Source organism: Melospiza georgiana, chromosome 18 (assembly GCF_028018845.1).
Source record: "Melospiza georgiana isolate bMelGeo1 chromosome 18, bMelGeo1.pri, whole genome shotgun sequence".
NCBI classification, from domain to species: Eukaryota; Metazoa; Chordata; class Aves; order Passeriformes; family Passerellidae; genus Melospiza; species Melospiza georgiana.
In genome coordinates, this window is record NC_080447.1 from 7,414,489 (window position 1) to 7,438,303 (window position 23,815).

At 41.7% G+C, this 23,815-nt stretch overlaps 2 protein-coding genes across 8 annotated transcripts in view; one reads left to right on the top strand and one right to left on the bottom strand.

Moving 5' to 3' along the window:
* Window positions 1–73: 73 nt before the first annotated feature.
* On the bottom strand, window positions 74–22,493 carry COMT (catechol-O-methyltransferase). Of its 7 annotated transcripts, none has more exons than XM_058036961.1 (6): window positions 22,354–22,372; window positions 14,894–14,946; window positions 7,037–7,319; window positions 5,105–5,298; window positions 3,776–3,907; window positions 74–1,344 (listed from the first exon to the last, which is right to left on the bottom strand). In XM_058036961.1, exons 3-6 carry the CDS (start codon window positions 7,317–7,319, stop codon window positions 1,165–1,167), a joined length of 789 nt encoding a protein of 262 aa, XP_057892944.1. In that variant the 5' UTR covers window positions 14,894–14,946; window positions 22,354–22,372; the 3' UTR covers window positions 74–1,164. The 7 variants fall into 7 exon arrangements, with proteins under 7 accessions (XP_057892944.1, XP_057892943.1, XP_057892942.1 ...); XM_058036960.1 differs by lacking the exon at window positions 22,354–22,372 and adding an exon at window positions 21,371–21,636; XM_058036959.1 differs by lacking the exon at window positions 22,354–22,372 and adding an exon at window positions 16,304–16,429.
* TXNRD2 (thioredoxin reductase 2) overlaps window positions 21,744–23,815 on the top strand; it is a 32,086-nt gene continuing 30,014 nt past the window's right edge. The window contains exons 1-3 of the mRNA XM_058036956.1: window positions 21,744–21,816; window positions 22,873–22,938; window positions 23,629–23,685. Of these exons, the coding sequence (XP_057892939.1) occupies window positions 21,744–21,816; window positions 22,873–22,938; window positions 23,629–23,685 (196 nt within the window). The remainder of the gene's footprint in view (window positions 21,817–22,872; window positions 22,939–23,628; window positions 23,686–23,815) is intronic.

Here is a 23,815-nt window from a genome sequence, read left to right on the forward strand (position 1 = left end):
GTCTGTTTCACTTCTGGAAGCCTTACGTGCAGTACAGAATTCATTGGAAAAAATTAAAAGTCATACCTTGCTCTGTTGTTTCTTACTTTTTATTTAGAAATGTGATTGTTGCTGCCTTATATAATCACAGCAGGACATGCTAGGAAATGCCACTGGATTTCTGCATTGTTCAGGTGAGTTAGAGACTTTGTATTGGCTTTGAATCTTCTCAGTGACAACCCACACTATTCACATGGTGTAACAGCACTGAGGGTAACCAGGGCGTGCAGGACCCACCTGCTAGAACCCATTCTCTCTGGACTTTATTTCTATACAGCATCTTAAACATATCCAGCATTTCAGAATAAGCAGCTTGCCCTGCCCCTAAAAGCACATACTATGTATGTACAATATAATGAGGGGAAAACCAGCACTTCATCAAGGTCAAATACTATGTAGTTTTGTGTTCTTTTGGAAGGAGTCTGCTCCTTTTGTTACCTGTCACTATATTTATTTTAATCTGTTTACTACTTCAGTTTTCCCTGCCTCTGCGTGGGCAGATTAATAATTTTATTTGTTTGTGTTTTCAAAATTCTGTTTTGTTGTTCTCATCACTGCATGGGTCTGCCTTCTTTCAGTGTGTGCTCTTTTCTCTCACATAGAGATGATTAACTTTTGCAGTAAATGTGCAAAGAAGTATCTGATCTCACAATAGGAGCCTTCACTGCATCAAGAGGCATGCTAGTAATTTAGCAAAAACAGGGCACATGAAATGGTCTTTTCTTGCAACATGAATGGTTTTTATCGCTCTTGGTAATGATTAATGAGTTGAGCTTGGAGACACAAGTCTTCAGAAGTTGCAGTGTATTTCTCCACCCTAAACCCAAATTGTGGTTGTTCAAGTTGAGCTCAAAATGACAGACTGTTGTTTGATGATGTGTTGGTCAAGGCAAGGCAATGTGCATCACCTTGGGTTTGCTGTGTTAATGTGGAACAATGGCACAGACCCAACTTACTCCATATTCTGGTTTCTACCTCACCTAAAAAGATCACTAGTGCTTGTTTAATTACAAGCTCCAAAATAAAAAAAATAGTAATAAAAAAAACCTGTAAAGCATGGACAAGTTAACCTGTGCAGTTGCATTTACATCATTTGAAACAAAAGTTGATTATTAATGACTCTCTTTATCCCAAAAACACAGCTTTCTCCATGGCATCTTCCACTTGCATATATTCCAGATGAGATGGGTAGTTAGTGCATTGGAAATGGGGGCTCTTGCGGACATAGTTAAGGAAATCTGGAGCTCCTGGGAAAATTATATTGTCAGCCAGAAGAACTGAGCCCTTCCTCAGCAAGTTGCATTCCTAGAAAGAAGAGAAATGGCTTCATAATGGCTGTTAAGCAGACATTGGCTTGAATGTAATGTACTTTCATGTTAACCAGGTATACTCGAGTGCCTGCATCCAAAAACCCATTGTGGTACAGGTCTGGAAGGTCAGAGAGACATGGGAGAAGCTGAGTAACGCTTGGATCCTTTGTGGTCATTTGCTAAGTTTTTCTGTTTATTAGTACAACATTAGATGCTGATTCTGAAATAGCAAATCAGTGGAAGTGTGTGCTTTGCTCCTCAGCTTGTTTCCAGCTATGTCTACATGATCAGTAAGGTGGCTTTGTTTTGGCTGTCATGCCTCATGTTTAAAAAGTTCTTTAATATGGCATTAAACTGCTGTAGTAGCTCTTTGGGTCACCTGAGTAGCATGTACTGCTTTGGCCAGACTCAGTCATATTCCAGAACTGCTAAAAAAATGAAAGATTTTCTGTTCTTGTTTTCCTTTCATCTTGAACAACTTCCTGCCATTTTGTTTGGGATCTGGGCATGAAGTGAGGTTTTTGCACAACGAAGATCCCTCTGATGAATTTCCACAAGACATAACTAACTTGCAGTAGTCACTTCAAGTGCAATGTTTATCCTCAGTAAATCTACAAACCTAATTTTTACTGGTGTTTTTTGTCTAGAAGAAGTGCTTATCTGGGCTTACCATCTGTTTCAAAAAACAAAGTGTGTAGTTAAATCAGCTTGTTGTTATCCTGTGGTTACAGGCAGTAGCTGTAGCCAAAACATGGAGTGTTTTTGGTCACTCCCAGTCTATGAGAGCAGCTCTGTTGATCAGTGTCCTGCAGAAGCTGTTGAGCTTGTTGCTCTTGCCTCTGGGGACTGAACACCAGTCAGCACAGTAGAAGTTATTTTAGAGACGTCAAATACCCTCCAGTCTGTTTCTATTGCACAGCCTACAGAGGCTTAGAAGAGACAACATACTGGATTTTCCACTGGTCATCAGGATTTCAGATGCTCTTCATGTCTGGCTTTTTTTTGTCTGGACCACTTCCAATATATACATATTTCATCTGAATAAATTCATATTCACTATTCATACTGCAATACCTGCTGAGAATACATTTTACAAAGCTTATGACACCTGAAAAAATCTGAGGATCTTTTCTTTGTCTTTCTCCTCTTAATTTCACGGGAGTTTTTTTGCAACTTTGTATCACAGTTGCATCAGACTGACCACTACCATGGAACTAAACCGTCTGTTTGCTTTGGCTGTGTTGGGAGGCTAAGTTCTGATAAGGATGCACTGTGGAAAGAGCTCAGTCATCCTTACACAGGCAGTTTAAAAGAAAGCATTCTCTGAGTACAAAATAACTGTAGAGAGGGAACATTTTCTTCAGCTACTGCTGTGTAAATTCAATACTAGCTGTTCATAACCCCAAACAAATTTCCTTTTCAAACAGCTTTCTGGGGAACAGGGCTTAAAACTAAAAAAAAAAAAACAGGGAGGCTGGGTCATAAAATAGTTGTAATCCTCAGGCAGGGGTCAGGAAGTATTTGGCAGGTTCTCAATCTAAGAGGCAGGCTCAAAAAAGTGGATTTATTTGTGAAGAAAATAATTGGAAAATGGCACTTCATAAAAGCAGGCAGTTGTAGAAAATTCTGTCAGCTAGGAGAGCATCTGTATGTGCTGTGTTCATAGGTACAGATGCTGTCAATCTCAGTTAACACCTGAAAATACCTTCTTATCCAGATGTCCTTTGCCACTGCCTGCTGCTGTTGCAGCCAACTTATTTTGTAATACCCACAGCAATGGTCAAGGCAGCTTGGGAAGAAATAAGCATAATTTTTACACATTTGGGGCTGGACATAGAGTTGGACAGCATTCCCCTAGGAAGTGCCTGGCTGGAGCAGTCTGCAGTCTATTGCTTTGCAGCCAATTAATTAGGTGGAGTGTAAGGACTCCAAGACAAGTCATACTCCATGCTACCAAAATAGTATTTCATCAAGAGGCTCCATTTCATCAATAGACCCAGGCAAAAAAAGGGGTACTGAGGAAATTAGAGAGGTGGAGCTGGGCTATGCAGGTCCCAGGTCTCACCTGCTCCCAAGATCAGGATGGGCTTTGGGTCAGGTGTTCTGCTTGGTGACCATGCACACACTCCTGGGAGTGCAAAGTTCAGGCTGTGCACTCCTCCAGGTAGGATTTCTACTGCACACCTGTATGTTCTGGAAACAAGGGTTCAGCAGTACTCACTGAGTCCTGAGCTATGTAGTGTTGGCAGTTGTCCTTAACAAAACTTTAGGGTCCTGTCCTTCAAATCCTCTTTCCTTGTAAGGCTGCTATTTTGGCTGCCAGTCTTCATTTTACTTCAGATGAGGTCCCTCATAAAGAATAGAGGCCTCACAGACATGAAGATATTTGCTGCTTTACTTTTAAGACTGGAATAGTGCAAACTGACCTGAAGCAGGATGGTGTCTGGGGTGTATCTGTCTTTCCAGTGGTCCAGGAAGACAAAATCCAGAGTATCCACTTCATATTTTTTTTTCAGCTGGGGGATAATTTCCTCTGAAGGGCCTTCTAGGAGTTTTACCTGAAATACAAATCCATGTGATAAATTGTGAACCATTAAGAAAAATCACATGCTCCCAGCTCATTTTAAATTGTAGCCAGACATCAGAGATCATGTTTATAGCTCAATATTATGTCAGTTGAATTATTTGGCAGGGTTAGATCAAATATATCTTTTTATTTTTGACAAACCAACTAGGTTAAGTTTCAAAATATGAATTTGGTTGGTTTGGATTTTGTTGATTTTTAAATTAACAACAGAAAAGGTGAACCTGTGTTTTTGTTGTATAATGTGTGTGTTTACTGGAAACACACACATTATACAACAATACTACTTATACTACTTCCCTTGTAGTCCAAGGGAAGCAAAAGATGCAGAGAACAGGTTAGGTTAGAAAAAAGATGGAGGCTACAGTATGTGAAATTTATATAGCCAGGAGAGGGAAGAGACAGGACAGAGGCTGTTACATCTTCCTCACAGGTTTATTTGAGTTACTACTGTTAAACTGTAAGCAGCTGCTGCACATGGATTTTTGTGAGGCAAGCACCATATGCTCTGAGAGGAGGAAGAAAGTGGTAAGGAAATGTCTGTTTTATGACTCATAGCTGATCAGGAGATTAAATCAAATGGGGAAATGCAGTTTTAGATGTACTAGTACTTCAGGTTCTCTTCAAGAAGTTAAGAAACACATTAGAAGGTCCCTTGGTGTGGTTTATTTCCTCCAGTGTTTCCAGCTCCATTGAAGTGAGATGTCTGCTGAATAGACAGGCCCTTCTCAGGCATGAATCCCCCAGCCTGGGGGGATATAGACTGGAAACACCTGCATCTCAACCAGCTATACAGAGTCAAGACACCTGACTGCACAAAACTTAGATATGGGTACTGTGACCAGCTAGATTTGGCTAAATGCTTCTCATTTGAAGTCCATTGCACGTAATACAACTGATTCCTGTGACCTTTTGTAACAACTTGGACTATGGTTCAGTTTTTTGTAGTTAGTCTTGACACCAATTTGAACCTTTTAGTTTATATTGAGAAACCCAGTATTCTGGCTTTTGGAAAGCAAGGTAGTGAAGTCCTGCTGGGAGAGGTCAGGCACTGTAACTAAGCATGGAGCTGGTTAAATTTTTAAGGTCCATGGGTAAAAAAAAAAAAAACCAGACCAAAACCAAAATCTCACCAGTTTTGCTGTAGTGGTTACAGACAAATGGTATTTACCTTATCTTGTACTCCAGCAAACTCAATCATCTGTTTAGCTATAGCAGCAAATTCTGGGTTGAACTCCACAGTGAGCAGACGAGCTCCTGCCTTCAGTAGCCGAGAAATCCTCACGGCAGAGTAGCCACAGTACGTTCCCAGCTCCAGGGCAACTGATGGATTGGCCTCTTGCACTGTCTTGTCCAGAATTTTACCTGATTAAAATGGGAAAAGATTACATTTTGACAAAACCAAACTGGTTCATATACAGAAGAACAAGTTAGTGACAAGAAATTTTAAAAAACCACGTACTCAGTTGCTCAAGACATTCAAAACTTAAGAGCTGATGTCAAATTATATACTGTGTCCTTTGAAAACTGGCCTGTGATCAAGCTAATCATGGACATTTAAAGTTTCCAAGTGCAAACTTTCAACTTAAAGAAATCTTAGTTTCACAACATTTCTGAATAAGGAATTCCCTGCATTAATTTATATTCCCTGAATATAACTTATGTAATTCCCTGAATCAACTAATTTATAGTGTTAGAAGGGGGAAATGCAGTAATTTTTTCCAAGAATTTACTGCAGAAACTATATTTGTGAAATATATAACTCCTGGATTTTGAGTGCTCATGTTTGTTGCTAATGTTACATGCTGTTGTCTGATATAAAATTTCTTATTCCAAATACTCATCTTTAAAGGAAAAGTCTCCTTACAAAGCTGCGAAATATTTGGTTTCACTGCATGAATTTGTGGGATGGAAAATATTAGTCAATTGTTAATAACATAAAATGTTCCCAAAAAGAAGTGACAGTGACTATATTCAGTCCTTTTGAAGGAAAGGATTTATTTGTGAGAAATTTCCTCTTATTTATATGACTAGAAACTAGATAACTAAACTCAAAAAGTAGTGGAAGGGATTTTATGCTAAGCCAATGGTCATTAAGGGATATTTTTCTGGGTGCTATTTATTAATATGATGATGAGGCATCTTGGGGCCATGTAGTCACTCTTGAAGTCTCAGAGACTAAAGATGCTCTAGCTTTGATGGCTTTTATCTAAGGCCATCAGAGCAAAACCAGAGTGAAATTATTAAGAATATGATCACAAATGTTTGAAGTTTAGAGTTTTAAGTATTCCTACTCAGCCATGACCCCCAGTTCTGCTCCCCTAAGCACCCCAGCCAGGTATGCTGAGGAGCTACTTTAAAAACTGTACACATGTCAGAAGAGCATTTTTATCACAATGCTTACAGTTGTTTTTCATTAGCTATGTTAATCCCAGACTAAGCAAATTTCCCCAGAAATTTCCCAGCAAGAGGTGCTTTTGTTTCTAATTCATAAGGGAACATATTAACATTTTGCCACTATAGTTTTTTGAAAAGATTGCTGTTTTCCTGCAGCTATGAAAAAAAGGTTTTGTTCCCATGTTTTTCTTTAGGAGACAAGAACAAGATGATTTACTTGCTAAATAGCAACAATGTCTGATATTGTATGACATGGATGGGACTTCTCCCTTCAACAGAAACTTCTAATTTATGCTTGCATATACAAAAGTCATATAGTTAAAAACAATTTTGGGGTTTTTTTCATTTTGCTATCTTGCTGTTTAGGATCTGAAAGTATTTAACATAATGAATTATGCCTTGAAGGCACCCTATATAAAAAGTGAGGTATCATGCAACCCTAGATTTTTCCCATAAGTTGCCTCTCTCTGCTTACAAACTTGCAGTGTGCACAACACAGAAACCCACATGTGGGGCTGGGACTTTCTGGATGAGTCACTGGAGACCTGTCCTCAAAAACATCTGCATGAGCAGGCACAACTGTTCACAGAACTGCTGACCACAAGGCTGTGTGGGTTGGGCTTTTTGCCATGTGAATACAATCAGATGGCCTGTACTGTGTTAGTCTTGAGGGATCTTTTCAGATGCTGACCCCTGCTGCAATTACCTTTCTCATCACCCACGTTCATGGCCCACTCTTTCTGGGAGCAGTATTTATCTATAGTGTCCAGCACACTATGGGGGTCTCCTCGCACTGCATTCTGCAGCACAAAATTTAAAATCCTCTGTTCTTTGCTCTGGTTCATGATGAAATTGGTTACTTTCTCCCGGATTATTTCATTCCAGATAAGGGCAGCAGTGGCATTTTTCCTGATGAGCAACACAATGAGCAGCAAAATGAAAAGCAGGATGAAGACACTGAACAAAGGGACTGAAGAGATCTCCAGCATCTGGAAGAAAAGAGAAAAACAACCTAGGGTTAAGGTGGCACAGGAGAGGACTGTGCTTTTTGTAAATATTGAGCTAAATAACCCACAACCAACTGTACTGAACAGGAACACACAGAGTTTAATTATGATTGTGTCTAAAGTAGCTGTAAAAGGCTCTCTGACACTTGCTAATGGATGGTGCTCTGTAGCACTTCCTTTAGAAGCCAATTTTCAGGCAGTCAACAAGTAGCTTTATTTAATGCTCTGGTCCCTTCCCCCACACAGCTGCTCAGTCCTGGCTCCAAGCATGCCTCTGCACAAGGAGCTTCCAGCATCAAATCTCTTCTAGCTCCAACAGGAGCTACAACATCCTCAAAAATTTTGCCTAAGTTACCCAAGACCAATGACAAAGGGATTATCTCATTCTAGGAGATAACAAAATTCCTACAAATCTCTTCCTATTTGTTCTTGCTTCTCTTTTTTGTTTCCCCAAATATTGTCCCAGAAAAATCCTATTTTTTATGGATGGTCTGACCTCCATTCTGCAGTGGGATTTGGCATATACACATGGGGAAAATCTATCCCACTACTTAAATTTTGAATCATCATGCAGAACATATCTTGACTTCAGAAGATGACTGAGTTTCCATGGAGATATGCTCAAGATACAGTACAGCTGATTTTGTTCACTCATTCTCTTATCTTAGTTGCAGAGCAAGTATGATTTGTTTGGAGCTGTTAAAAGTCGATTTCTTTTGCTTTTAAGCAGTCACCAATGTTAACAGTTACCCTTAATGCTTTTCTTGCAAAGTCTGACCTGAGATGTTTCCTTTCAGAGCCTGCCAGCATCAGTAGCACATTAATATCTTGTTTCTTGGACCTTCTGAGTATTTTTTTCCTAGCTAATAAGAGCCTGCTTCATAACTTCAACAGGATTATGAAGGCCTGGACGTCATTTTTTCTTCTTTCCCTCTGTGCAGAAGTAGTTCTACTGACCAGGCCCAATTGTCCTGCACCTTTCAGATGGGACTTCAGCTCTTTTAGTTTTTCTACATGAAAATTTTTGACATTATCTGTCCACTAAAAACTTTGATGGGGTTGTGGAAAGATCATTAGTTTAACATTAAATATCTCTCTAGCTTCACTTGACTGGCCTTTACTTGACTTTCATGGCTTAGTTGATTGTATGGTTGTTGTTGATGGATTTGGATTACTGACACAGGTGAGAGATAATTATTCTGAACTCCAGTGAATGGATGGAGCCCAGAAAACACTGCTTAGGGCCAGCAGATCTCTGATTTCCTGCCTCTGGACACGTGAAGCTGTGACCCTGCAGACCTGTGACTCACTTGGTGGCAGTCCAGCTCCAGTCAGGTCCCTGTGGCACTGAGGAGTGCTGGCATTCAGAATTACTGCAGGCACTGCCAGACAGAATTCTCTGGTTAAAATGGACACTTTGGCATTCTCTGGGCAGACCTTGCCACAGGCTGTTGCTTCAGCACTGTCAGATCCTGCCAGCACGTTTGGGGGTGCCCTTCAAAGATCTGTCAGACAGCAGGAGTGGATGGGAGCAGCAGGATGAACTAGGTAGGGTATTTTTGGGGGAACAGCTTTCCTCCTTTATTGCTTAGAATTGATATGAGACCATTTAATGAGATTTCTCTAAACAGGGAGAGACAGCCTCTGTAGGCTAACTCATTCCTGCAGGAATGCTGAGACTTCTTTTTCAGGCTGACTGAATCAAGAACTCAGAGGGATCCACTTTTTTCCAGTGCCTCAGATCTTTGCACTTGAATCCCACATGAATGCTACCACACTTATGAGCAGAGCCCACCTGCCTTCCCCAGAGGTTGGTCACAGGTAGAAACAACCTACAGAGTACCTGCTGATTTTTCCATTCCTAGAGGAATTCACTTATTTTTAAAGTATCAAGGAATGTTTTTCAACTACTGGGGTTTTTTATTAATAATATTTCTGTATAACACACCAGCACCTTCATAAACTGGCAGTATGGGTTGTTCTTAGCAGAACTCCTTCAGGAGGCAATTATCCTGAAAACCACTTTCCAGAGAAGGTACCTTCTAAAAAGAGAGAAAAGGACACTTTTGGTTTTATTTTCACACAGTATTTTTCAAAGTTTGTCCCTCTTAATTTCTGTCTTCTTAGGTGTGAAAATAAATTTAGTGACAGCAGTAGACTGTAAAGGCAGTCTGCCAAGAGCAAGAGGCATGGTGATGGTCATGCACCCAGAGGGAAAAAAGATCTGTACCAAAATAGGTAATTGCTTTCATATTCTTAGCTGGAAAATATTTGATATGAAAATTAAGTGTGTAGCCAATTTAAAACTAGCACTACCTAGGAGACAGTTGTGTTATGACAGCTTTAGAAAATGCAACAGCAATTTTAGTTTTAATGTGGATTCATGAGATTCATTAAGTATGCAATAAAAGTTGCATACAGTCAAGTTTCCCATAACCACTTATTACAAGGCAGCCACTCTTATTATTTAATGCTTATACTGAGGTTCCAAATACACAGGTTAGCACTGCAACCTCTTCTGTGCTTTAGAAACACCATAATAAAGGGAGCCTTCTCTTTGAAAGGTAAAATTTGAAGTGGAAAATAGCAGGCAAATGAAAAATTCAGCAAGGGAATAAACAGAAAACTGGAGGGCTAACATTATGGGAAGGAATGAATAACACAGATCAGTACATCTGGTTTTGAGAAGACAGAGTTTAAAAGAAAACATATTAAAATTTCATGCCCAAACCTGTCAAACTACTGATGAGTCTTTCTAAAGCACTGAGTTATTTTCTTATGCATCTAATCTTACTCATTTTGGCAGTTTCATAAGACCAAATCATAACTTGATAATGCAGCTCAGCAGTTTTCCCCTGATGTACACCATAATCAAACAATCAGCATTTGAATGGGAGTACCTCTGCTTCAGTTTACAGAGATTTAAAAAGACATTTTCAAAGAGAGGAGCAGACATAAAATGTGGGAATGTGCTCCCCCAACTTACCTGCCTGTGGAGATGAAACACCTAAGTCATTCCAGTGGCTTTAAAAGATACCATGAAAACTGGCTCAGACTTAGGGATCTGCTATTATGCCAACAGATGCTAAATTAGGGGATTCAGTATCCCCTTACTATCATATCATCTTCAGTTTTTCTAAAATCATAAAAATGCCCATGTGATGGACCCCAAACCAATACATCCTGTTCTTTATTCTCATGCAGCTGACTCCAGCCATTTCACCAAAGGTTACAATAAGGATTTCAGTAATGCTATTTATCAATCCTTCTAGTACATTTTTCCAACTTCTGCTAAAAAAATAATTCCTCCTCGAATTCCCTGACATGAAAAAATAAGGATTAGAGTAACTGGTAACATCAATTTTTAAGGTAAGTCCAAGTAACCAGATTGATCTTTTTCAGTGTTTCATAAAAACTGTACAAAAGTTTTCATAGCACTGTTGGAGGAAGGTGTATGGAAATGTGTTGCAAACTACTGATTGCAACTTCTCTGATTCCAAACCAACATCCCTTTGCTAAAAACTGATGTTTATTGAGAAGGAAAAAGCATGTGAAAGTAAGCACCTTTAAATGGCCTAAGTTTTAACAAAAGCATATACCATAGTGAGATTAACTCAGTGGATTAAAGAAGGATCAAATTTGACTATTAAACTATTCTGAAGCTTACATTTCACTACATTATGAGTAATTAACAAGATGTCATTTCCTACAGATGCAAAAATAAGAGATGACAAATATTGAAATACTTGTGAGTTGGAAAACTGCTGGATAGAACATTTTTCTAATCAAGGTGAATCCTTCTAAGCCTAATTACAGAGCTTCTCATTACAGTTTTAACTTGGATAAACTGATATTGCTTTGCTTTGTACTGAAAATTAAATCCTAAACATTATCACAAAAAGCCCCACCCCTTTTGTACAAAGACAGCACATACATTATCCTGTTATTCTCCAGGGCTGGAATGAGAGCAAACTTTGTGACCCTGAGCCAGGGCACTTAGCTGTGAGTCTCATTTTGGCAATGGTTTTCTAATCTGGCCTTAGATGAGCTGTCTTATGGTGCTCTGTGTTGCCACAAGAGTTAAAGTGACTGCTACGTGTGTAAACTTTCAATTGTAAAGCTGAATAAATCTTTTTCAGAGAAGCCCCTGCTATGAATGTATGGATAACACCTGAGGAAATGCAAAGTAGTTTTGTCTGCACAGCAAATGCCTATGTGGCATTATTATTCTTGAGTTTATGAACAACTGGGAAAATGTAGAGACAAGCAGTGCTTCAAATGCTTTCCCAAAGGGCTTCCAGCCAGCTGACAATTCAGGCCTTTGAGGAAAGATGGTACAGGCAGTCTTGCTGTAATTTTTCATGCATTTAATCTAACTGCCAAGTGCTGGTTGGTTGTTGAAGAGTTCATTACCAGTCTCCACACATCCAGACAGTACTTTAGCATTCTGGTGCTAAAGGGTTTAGAATCTAATTTTGACTTTATTAACTCACATAACCTGGTGAATGGGGAGTACTTGATAAGTTTATATCATTCAACCTTTTTCAGCCTCTGCTGAAATGATGCCTTTAGACACTGATGCACTGAAGTAAGCAGAGGATTTGTACACTAGTAAGGATATATTAGCTGTTTGTGAAGCACTGTGAAAACAATGCAGAAGAGTCAGCACATTTCTACACATATTTTAACAATGTTCTGCACTAGGCCAGAGGAGATCTGTGCTGTGCTGGGACTGGAGTTTCTGACTCTTAGTCCTGTGCTGTCTTGGATGAGGCAATCTCTCTTTTGTGGCATTTTGTCTTTCTTGATGTTTTCCCAGAGAAAGAAAGGCAGAGTATTTTGGTCAGAAAGTCTAAGCTAACTTCTGCCAAACATATTGTATCCTGTTGCTGTAGGCAACACAATTCAACAGCTTTGTAATTTAGTACATTTAAAGGTCAAAAAAATCTTTTTACCTTCTATTCTTTTGTTACTGTTTATGTATTTTCAAGTGAGTGCAACTGTTCTGTGAAAAATAATCATCATATTGCCAAATGTGAATAGCTTGTATTTCAATGGAAACTTAGTCTGGGAGTTTGACATTCAGATTTTCCAGTGACATCATGAAAACAATCTGAACAGACTTTATATAATTTTTCACTATTTCTTGCCTGAAATCTAGATTTTCCTCTCAGTTTTTTTTTTTTCAAATTACTATAATTTAGCTTCACTGCAAACTTTTCTGTTTTCTACAAATGCAAAGTTCTGATGATTGTTTTCTGCCCCCATAGCCTTTTGTCTTCCCTCTCCTTCCCTCTTCTCATGTTGAAAGGAAACAAATACAAATTTCTTCTTTCTGAATGAAAGGAAGAGAACAGAAAAGTGCCTATTGCCTACTTGGGAGCCCCATCCAATAAGCTTCATAAGGGTGTTTAAATCCATTCTCCCCACAGAGATTTCAATTAGGATAATTGCTACCCACTTAAAACTCCCTTCCCAGTAGCCATTCTCTGGATGGGGTTCAGTGCCATTACCCAAAGCAGAAGGTTTGTACAATGGTTGTGTGCCCCATGAAGAAGTGCAGAGTTCAGAATGAACTGGCCACACAGAGAGGCCTCCTCTCCACCCAACATGCAGGTCCACAGGAATTTGTACCATTCTGATCCACACTGACCTAGTGAGCACACCGCATGATTAAAGCCAGACTCTGGGCTGAGAGAATTCTTCAAGGATAAGAAATGCATTTCCCAAGCCTGTACCAAGGACAGCTTTTCAGGAATATGACCCTTTCAGGTACCCCCAGGAAGTGTTTGTTTCTGATAGTCCTTATTCCTGCTGGAGCACTCCAGATGTGTTTGTATTATTTGTACCAGTGTTTAGGGGTTAGGGAGGCTCAGCAGAACTGTACAAATCCTACCTGGGAGGCAGTGCATTGACAAAAGCAGAAAGTTCTCTGCCCTGACAGCACACTAGGAGCTGGTCTGTGAAGAGTTTTCTAAGCTGAGATTTTCATGCTCCCCAGGGAATAAAGTCAAGCTGTTATTGAATGACTCGGCCCCAAATGGATGTAGGGAGAAAGGGCTGAAAGAGGAAAGACCAAACTGGCTAACAGCTCTCAGGACAGACCTATTTCACAGTCCCTTCCTGATATCACAGGGCTGAATCCTTAGTGCCCCAAATCCCCACTGCACACTCCTGCCCTGCTTCCAAGGCTACCAGCTAATCTACTGTAAATCTGTCTCTCTCCCAGCACAGCTTTCTGCTGTCCACAGGCTGCTCTTCAGGTGGGGGGAGAGCACAACTTAAACTTGGTAGTGAGGACACCTGCTGAGGGATCTGAAGGATTAGGAAGGACATCTCTGCTGAAATGATGACATTTTTCTATGAAAATTAACAACTCTAACACACCAAGGTGGGATTCTCCATAGCATAGCAGGTAATCAAACACTGTGTGGGAAGAGGGAGCCTGAGACAGAGCAGGGTAGGGATTGGTTTCAAATCCTGAGTGAAAGCACCCCCCAGAAAATGCCTGGAGTGGGCATAAAGGGTCTCTGTCTAGAAATTGCCTTCTGAGAGAGCTTTAGAATGGCCTCACACATTAAGGTCTGTTTTCAAGGACTGCTGCCAAAATTGTGTTTTTTCAAAAAATTCCCAGTCACTTTTAATTCCAGTGATCCTGAAGGAATGCTGAAAGCAACAGTATGAGACTGGCAGATGTAAATTGGGTACCAGACTGCTGGGAAATATGGCTAAACTTGGATGGCAAATAAGTTGCTTGCAGTGTTAATGTGAACAAGTTCTTTTCTATTAATGCAAACTAAAGCTGTAAATCAGGAAGTTTTTCTTTTGTATTTCAATCCTGCAAAGCTGTGCAGATGCATGTGGTTGTGAACCTGAGGGCTTTGTTGGAGAAGCCCATGACTGTGTAAGCAGAAGGCAGAGACAAAGTAAAGGTTGTTTACAGAGTTCATCAGTATGACGTGCTTGACAGTATTGGTAAATATGAGTTAGTTTGTAAAAGACAGAAAGTAAAAAATATCCATTATGGGCATCAGAAGGATACTCTATAAGCACCAACAGGGCTGGTGAGCAAAAGTACTCGCTTTTTATCTCTTCTTCAGAGATATTTTTGGAGTAGCAGAACTCCCTCTTGAGAATGAAAACCTCCATAAAGTACATCTGCAGCAAAACACTTAAAAAAGCAGCTATTCAGCCAAATTTGACTGAACTTGAATGTGAAGCTTGACTTGCATTCAGCTTTATTCAATATAAATGAATACCGAATTCCAGCACACTTATAGCCATAAATTAAATTTTCAATTTCGGCAGGGTTATCTCATCTCACTTCTTTCAGCTGTCAGGATTTACAATACAGTACAAATGCATTACACACAAATATGTCCTACTCTTTCTCTGTGAAAGCTGTTGCTGCCCACGGACTGGCTTCCTGACAATGAGTGCCAGTCAGAATGTGGAAAACACCACTTCCTTCAAAAGCACCACTGTTTAAAATAGTGTCATTATCTAAGATAACACATCACGTCAAGCCTGACAAATAAGAAAATATAAATATGTACCTTTCTTAGTGTAGCAGAAGCTGTTCCCTCCGATCTTTTCCTGTGCTGCTCTCCTGTGGATTTTACAGAATAAGAGTCCAAGAGCCTGCAGTATTCAGTCACATTCGATCACATCACAGGAATAGCTTATCAGTTCTGTTACACAGACTCTAAAAGGAGCGGTGTCCTTTTCCCCAACTCCTCCTTTCACAGATTCTGCACTCCTTAAAGGTGCTCGGTGCTCTAATAACCGTAGAGAAATCTATTCATCTGTCCCCTAACGACCGTGCTCTTGTTACTTAGTTACAGCACAGTGAATGCTGACAAAGTCAGGTGTGAGCCAAATCTGTGCTCACTATAAATGCAATGTGTTCAATCAAGCAACTTCAGGAATGAATTTGGCCCAAGGGATTTAGTTCTTTTTTCAGCTCAGACGTGGCATGCTAAAGCCAGAGCAGAATTGGTAGGAACAAGACCTAGGCATGTGGGTTAAATATAGAGTGCTGCTGGAGGCAGGCGAGGTATGGATAGCAAATGGCTTAATAGCAGCTAGAGAGGAGCTGCAATCAATACTTTATAAATAGCACACTGGAATTTCTGTGGCTTCTAGCTGGAAAAATACTTTGCTACAAACAGCTCTAAGGTAAAGGAAGAGGCTTATTCTAGGAAACCTTGTTTTCAGCTTGTCTGTCTATACTGTTTCCTTTGAGGTGGGAACAATATGATCAGCTGCAATTAAATTGCACCATCGAAGAAAATCAGAAGAAAACCAAAAATCCCAACCACAATAGGGTAATAGTTCTCCCCTATATTCTCACTGCAAAACTCAGACCTTGTCAGCAAGTGTTTGAAGCTCAAGCCTAGAAACTTTTTAAAGACTTAAAGAATGTTTTTGTGCCAAGTGTGGCAGAAAGAGGAGCTGAACTTCTGAGAACTTCAGGCTTTGTCAAGTGATAGGGGAGGTCTTTGAAAGAATTAGGGACCACCTGAGAGCATGACAAGAGAAAACCAAATGATTTTAAGCAGATTAATTGAAAAAAGAATTGTGGCAAAAAAATAGGTGGATGAAGATTGCAATGTTTCTAGTAGCTCTAAACAAAACCTAACTAAAGCCCTGCAATACAGCACAGTCCCCAGTGTCATTACAGAATAACTCTGAACTATCCCTTCCATGTATAACAGAGCTTTAGCTCTGCAAATATTTTCTTATAATCTAGACATCAGGCACAACAAAGAATGAAGTAAGCAATACTGCAGTCCAGCTTCACTGACAGTAATTTCCTGTCTGGTCAAAAGCTGGTTGTGTCTGCGTGATCCCTGATACCTCCCACAATTCAAATTAGCAGAGAATTTTTTTTACTGCTGGGCTGTGGAGAAAAGAGTTAAAACAGCAAAACTTACTCTAAGCACTGAGTAAGTATACAGCTTTACCTTGTGTAAGTACACAGCTGCTCTTTGGAGAAGTCCTTGCAGTAACTACAGCCAGTTGTGGGTGGTGTCAGCCCAGCTTCTGCTTAGCAGCATAATTTGGTGCCAAGACTCCCCAGATTGAGCAATACCCCGTGACAACACTTCTAAAAGTCTTCTAACTTGGAGCTGAATTATATTCTTCAGGCTCGAAGCATGGGAGGAGCAAACTTGCTTCTGCCTGCCCACAGCTGTTTACTTGTGTGATAAAAGCTTTGCCTGCAAGTAACCCTTGCTGTTGTCTACATATTTCATTACATAAGTAAAAATGGTGAATGGCAATAACTGCAAGTTAGACAAAACTAGAGGTTAAGTTGGTTAAGACACCCAAACTGTGCATATCCATAAATTGCTTCCAAGTTAATAGAAAGTTTAAATCTTGTAATATGTTATGGGGTATTTTCTTCCCCAAGAGAAGTTTCTTTGGTAGCCTGATAGATATTGGTTCATGCCTCTCTTTAATTTACCTATTAGCCCAACACATGGTCTTTATAAGTATGGATATTTTTGCAAGTTTTTTTACTAATGCACTAACAATGCTACAAACTCCACAGTGCATAAATTAATATACTATCTATATGACTCATCCTTATTTAGACAGTAAAAATCTGCCCTGATATTAATACATATTATTATTATCTGCCCTGATATTAATGCAGAGAGCTACAAATCTGTTGGTGTAATACAATTTGTATGTAGGGCCAGGATCTTAAAAGACTTCAGAATATCTATCAGGTCCTGGATTCCCAGGGCACATCTATGGGAAGGTGTAGAACCAGGATGCATTAGCCCAGGAGCAACATCACATGAAAGGCAGCAGCTGAGGAGAACTGGCTGGTTCAGGCTGACTCACCCTGACAGTCACCACTCCAGCTCTGATCTGGCTGCACAAACTTGAGCAGGCTTGCTCATGGCCAGAGCTCCACTGCAGTCACATGGAGCAGTGTGGCAGGGCCGTCCCCATTGCTGTGCACAGCACGGAGCCAGAGCTTTCCCCCCTAAATCCATGCCTGGCATAACAACAAAAGGCATTCCCTGCTTCCAATAACCCTGGACAAAGACTGGTTTTTAAAAGCCGAAACAAAGGGAGACAGGAGAGCTAGCACATTATCATAAACCCCACAGATCATGTGAAACACTGAGTGGAAGAAAATTCTTTTGAGCTTGCATTTTCAGAATAGCAGGAGGGATTTTCTTTTATGGGAATTTGCTGTTTTCCACAGTCAAATTAGTCTGTCTTGCTGAGAAACATGAAAAAGAGGAATTTTGAAGAAAGGAAGCACCACTCATGTCTGAATCAGGAAACTGCCTGGCGATATCTGAAACAGGAAACAGCTAAAAGAGAAGAAAGGTGGCCAGCAAAGTCGTACTCTAAATTTATACAGATAATACAAGCAGTTCAACTATTTTGTGTTTACAGTGCCTCTTAAAAAGGTTATCAGGAAGACTGAAAAAACCTTTCAGCTTTCAAGGACTTTATAACTCGTCACAAAAACTCTGAAGCAGTTAAGGCTGCCACATTTCTCTCTTTTCTACCCTCACATTTTTTGGCAATATGTGCTGAAGCATTTGAATGAAGCCAAGAACTTGTGTTACTTGAAGCTTCATCTGTTTCTGCTGTTTATTTCCCTTACTTGCAATCAATTACTTGTTAAGGACAAACTATGAACAGAAGATGTATGTTAAGCAAGGAAGGAACAAATAAAAAGGCAAAGATTAAATTCTGAACTAGTCCTACTCTGAGACAAATTTCTGAAAATAATTCTTGAATAATCTTTAAAAAAGAGAGATGGTAAGAAACCAAAAGGTCCTACCTGATGTGAAGACAGCTAAGTTCAGTGACCCAGCAGAGTTCACTCCACTCTGTAAATTATTCATTAGGTCACATCACAAAATGCAGCCTCTGAGAGAATAGATTTCCCAGCCCACCCACTAAAAAGGACACAAAGTGATGACTTCCAAAGACAGTATCTACCTGACACCTCTCTTCTTGTCCCCACCCTCCCTGGCTGCTGATCTGGGAATGTAAGACATGAAGGAAACTATGCCAGAAAAACAGGAAAGACAAGAAGATGTGCTTGGAAAGTCAAAATTTTTAAAAGGTTTGGTAGAAAAAGTATTTGGTCCTGGTCATCTTCATGAGGGAGGATTTAAGTAAGCCATTGATAAATGTAATAAAATGTATTTCCTACAAAGGAAACAACGTACAGAATTGCAAGCTGTCTTTACAATAAATTCAAAAGGAGAAAGTTTGCCTGCTAACAAAATCAATTCATGACCTACAAAGCACCTTTCTTGTTGAATGGATTTGTGTACATTTCCGATACAGGGTGTCTCCTTTACCCTGTCAATACCACACTCTTTAAAGTGTATTGAATAAACATCCACCCCTGGAAATAAACCAAACCACAACTTGTGTATAAGTTCATTTATGACTTCAAATATGACAAGCTACAACTAACAAAATTCAGTGGAAATATGATGCTAAGTCTGATAACTATCTTGGAAGAAGTTTTTTTCATCTCAGTTTTGGAAGTATATGCTTTCACTGCAGAAACCCAAGGCTTTATCTAATAGATAAATAGAATGTATTTGCTGCTAAAGGACTTAATACTTGCTTTCTTAAAAGAAATTAAGATATATTTATATGTATTTATATATATATATATATATATAAATGTGTATCACTAATTATCTAATCAACATAATGCTAACCACAAAATAATTAAATTAAGAGTAGAAAGCCATATGAGCTGAGCCACAGGTACAGTAGAAACCACATTTGATAACTATTATCTCTCCTGTCCCTGGAAAAGTTCTGAAGTGCAGCACAGCACATCTACTGAGTGCTGACAGAAGGAAATACCAGGGGCTGCTGCTCTCACTGATTCTGTCACCATCAGCACAACCCACTCCTGCTCTTTGTCTCTACCACTCTCCAGAATCAATCAAGCCTGTGAGAATGAGCAAGAACAAGTGCAATGGCACAGCACAGATTCTGGACTTTCTTCTGAAGCTGGTCCTGATGGGAAAGCCTGTGGAGCTGCACTGTGCTTTACCCTGAGCTGTGGGATACAGCCCCAGCATCACACGGTCACACCATGGCACAGCACCAGCTGTACTTTCTAATCTGAACCTCCTTTGGTGTTTTAAGGTCATTTCCTCTCATCCTTTCACTTGAGACACAGCAGAAGAAACCGACACCACCTTCCTTTCATTTGAGTCAATTTAGTTTCACTTTGCTTTGCCACATTTAAGGCCTTTCCTTATTAGCAGAACACCATACTGCTGCAGGGACACCTCACAGAAACTTTTTTTGTGTCTGGGGAGAGTTAATTCTGCCCTTGATCCTACATGTCTGAACTAAATCTGTGTGAAGAGCATATGCTCAACACTGCCTGATCAAACTCAGAATAGTGGTTAACATGAAAAGCTGAAACAACTTTGCATGCATGCACCTTGAAAAGCATAAAAAACTATATCTGAATATGCTCGAGGTTTCTTTAATTCAAAGGCCTCTCAGTATGCTCTAGTCATTTCTTTCTACTGCTGTTGCAGTGGGTAACAGTGTTTCTATGATAACAGGGGGCTTGCCTTTTGGTTTTCTTGCATTTTGGGCAGGAGGTTTAATAGCAATGATGCTGGGAAAAAATCATCAATGCACTTACTAAAGTGATAATAATTCCTGTTTTTTTAAATGTATTTTCAAACATTAACGGGGGGAACAAAAATAATGAGTCTACACTGGAGGTGAAGTGAATTCTATAAAACTTTATTTGAGTATTTTAATTTCCTGCCATTTCTCCTCAGCTGTGGACCAGAGGATCGATGTTTTCTGAAACAAAATGGTTGGATGCTGCCCCCTTGTGAGCGAGGCTCCTGCTCCAAAGTCTGAACCACGACTGCCTAAACCCCTTTATTTTTCTGTAGAAAACACATGTGATTCTCTCGTCCCAAACTCTGCTTTTGGCTGTGGTAGCACTTAACACATATGACCCACTACTTACAGCAGCAGGCAGGGCGAGTACTGAGCTTCAGTGAAGGCCAAGCCAGCACCTCTGAACGAGGAAAACTCATTCCCTTGATTTGTTTTGATCAATGCCAGCTTTGAGGCCTTTTACCTCAGGCTGTCAGAACACATCACAGGCATTATTAACTCTCAGAGCTCCCATTGGGGATACAGCAGCATCAGCCTGGTTTAATCAATAGCAGGCATGTGGCACAGGGATAGGGATGCTGCTGCAGGCTGAGGCACTGGAGGCACTCTGAGAGGGTGTCCCAAGCTGAAATCTGTCCCAGCACAGCCCAGCCATGTGTGCAAGCTGCTGATGCAGATCAGGGTCAGTGACCCACACTGCTTGGGCCCCACTCCAGCATTCCAGCAAACGAACCCCTTTGTCCAGACCTGAGTCCTGCTCACAATCCTGAATGTATCATAGTCACAGAACATGGAGCAACACCGAGTGTAGCCTCTAACACGTCATAGAAGGTGCATTGTTAAACCTCCTCAGAGGTTTCTGTCAGCCAGTGACCTCCACCTGAGGAGGGGCTGTGGCAGCTCCTATCACTGTGTCTGCTACAGAGGAATGGCTGGTTCAGAGGAGAAAGGACAGGTCTTGGACACCAGTGAAGGTTTTGGGCTGTCATCATGATTCTTTTCTTTCCCAAAAGGCCTTTCCCGAGCCCTTTCTACAGCAGGATCAGGGGTGAAGCCAGTCAAGAAAACTGTGGGATATTTTTTTTCCTTCCAAATGTCTAACTTTAACACAAATTTTATCTGATTTGAATTGAGGAACCCAGAACTGCAATGCTGCATTCAGTTCTGGGCTCTTCAGTACAAAAAGACAAGGGGCTATTGAACAGAGTCCAGCAGAGGCCATAAAGGTGATGAGGCGGCTGGAGCATCTCTCATGAGGAGAGACTGTGGGAGCTGGACCTGTTCAGTCTGAAGAGAAGACTGAAAGGGAAACTCATTAATGATATGACAGGATGAGAAGCAACGGCCATAAACTAAAACACACGAGGTTTTACCTCAACATGAGGAACAACTTCATGTTGGTGGTGGCAGAGCACTCGAACAGCTTGCCCAGCGAGGTCGCGCTGTTTTCCTCTCTGGAGACGTTCCAAACCACCATTCCACCTGCTCCAGGCGGCCGTGATTTGTACGGGGGTTTGGACTGGGTGTTCTCCAGAGGTCCCTTCCAACCCTAACGATCCCGTGCCGGTGTGTGTGTGATTCACCAGAGCCGGTGCCCGTCTCCCCCAGCGCCGTGAGGGCTCCGGGCCGAGCGCTCCCCTCAGGCGGCTCCCGCGCGCTCCCCACGGGGCCCCGCCGCCCTCCGCTCAGGCGCCGCGCGGCCAGCCCGCGGGGTCCTGGCGGGCGCGGGGCCCTGTGCCGTACAGCATGGCGGCGCTGTGGCGGCGGGCGCGTCCCCCGGCAGTGTCGGGGCTGTGCCGTACGCTCCGAGCGCTCTCAGGTACGCGGTACCCGCGGGGCTCGGGCCCGGCAGCGACCGCGAATTCGCCGCTCCCCGCGGGAAGCGCCTGCCCGCGCCTTCTGACGCGCAGAGCGCCCGGGGAATGTCCCCCAAGCCTTTCGCACCACCCGTAGATCACAGACTAGAGCGACTGCTGTGGCGACCGGGCCGCCTCTCCGCTCTACTCCGAGGCGGGGCGGGCGGGGGCCGCTTCCATCCATGAGGGCTCTGGCAGCCACCGCTGCGGCTGGCGGAGCCCGTCCCTCGGCCCCTGGGCGCTGAGGAACCCCCGGGTTCAGAGGACGGTGCAGCGGGGTGGGGGCTCCGCAGTGGGGCTGGGGCTGCCCCAGAGGCAGCCAAACCTTTCCTGCGGGATCAGCGCCAAAGGGTAGCGGCCCTCCCCGCCCGCTCGGCAATCCCAGGGCAATTCCCCCTGCCCGGGCTCGGATGCTGCGTGGGCTCGGTGCCCGCCCTGCCCGTGACGGCTCCGAAAGCAGCAGCGGCCCTGTGCCCTCCCTAGAAGGAGTCATCGCTCACCTGCGGCTGCTCCCGCCGCCTCCCAGCGCGCCGGGAGCCGGGGCTGCTTTGCTCCGAGCCGGTCTGTGCCGGGGCCGGTCTGTGCCGGGGCCGGGGTGGCAGCAGGGGCCGCTTCCCTCTGACCGCGTCCCACGCCCGGCAGGGCACACACGGCATGTAAAGCTTTGAGTCCGATAAGGCGACCCCGCTAAAAAATATCTGCGTAGAACTCGCTGCTGCAATTCCCAGACAGAGACCAGTACTGGATCCCAGTTGCGTTAATTATGAGCCTCTTGGGACGATATCTGAAAATTTAATATATTTTCCCATTTTGTTTGAAAGTGCTTTATTTTCTGTATTTCCTTCAGAAAACTAGATTACTTAATGAACAAACCACAGCGCTAGAGTGAAGTGAGGAAAACCCAAATCAGCAATAATCAATTATAAAAATAACTGTACTCTGATACTGTCCTTCTTACATACCTCTCCCATCTTCCTGATCTGTTTCTATTCCTTCTTTTTTTCACATCCTCTTCACAGGAAAGAATGAGTATGATCTTCTGGTCATTGGTGGAGGGTCTGGAGGCCTTGCTTGTGCAAAAGAAGGTTTGTATGTGTAAATAACTAACAGAAGTTTTGGTTTAACTTCAGTAGGGTGTAAGGAAACTGAGGGAAGTGTTACTGATAATGTTAAAGCTGTTTAAGAAGCATAGTACGCTCAGTACCTGTACATCAATCATTAACTTAGCTCCATATGGTTAATCTGCAAATCAATTCACACCCTCAGATGGTGTGATCTTTTTTTGCTTTCCTCTTAACCTTTTAAAATATGTTTCTTCTTTTGTCATGGGAAAAACCATTAAGCTTTAATTTCACTGTTGTAAAAGTATTCAGAGTACCTCCATATATACTGTACTTTTTAAAATACTATTCTCATTTAAAACAATACCTTCATACTGTATCCAAGATCTAACTGCTGTAGAGAACCTTGCCCCCTTTGTTTGTCAGGGTAGCATGTTCAACAACCCACAGTGTTCTTAAACATCTCATTTGAGGTCAAATTGCATTTTTAGGGTCAGTGGAAGCTGGAGGCCCCAGTCTGGGTTATTGAGCATCTTCCAGAGAATTTGCTGACTATGTAGGCAGGTTGGGTCTCTGGTCTGGTATCTTGAGTTAGACAGAAAAAAACACCAGCTGTCATCTCCTGTATTTTATCTCTGTGTGTGCTACTAAAAATGTTTATGTTTGTGTATTTCTCCTTCCTCTAAATACCTTACTTTGCTTCTTTGTTTACAGCTGCTCAGTTTGGAAAAAAAGTGGCTGTTCTGGATTATGTTGAACCTTCCCCACGAGGTATGGAAGAGAAATAACAGGGTAATAATTGGACATGCATATCATTCAGCTGCTCAGGTGAGCAGGTTGCTCCAGAGAGCAGTGTCCAGTGTCCAAAGCCTGTTTTGCTTGGAGAAAAGTCCTTAAGCCC

Bases quoted from the DNA above. Each gene is read 5' to 3' on its own strand.
- COMT (XM_058036957.1), bottom strand. From the start codon at position 7,319: ATGCTGGAGATCTCTTCAGTCCCTTTGTTCAGTGTCTTCATCCTGCTT. The intron at 5,299-7,036 runs GTAATTGCAGCA...CATTTTAATCAG, and splicing joins GAACGTGGGTGATGAGAAAG to GTAAAATTCTGGACAAGACA. The intron at 3,908-5,104 runs GTAAATACCATT...TTTGTATTTCAG, and splicing joins TTGCTGGAGTACAAGATAAG to GTAAAACTCCTAGAAGGCCC.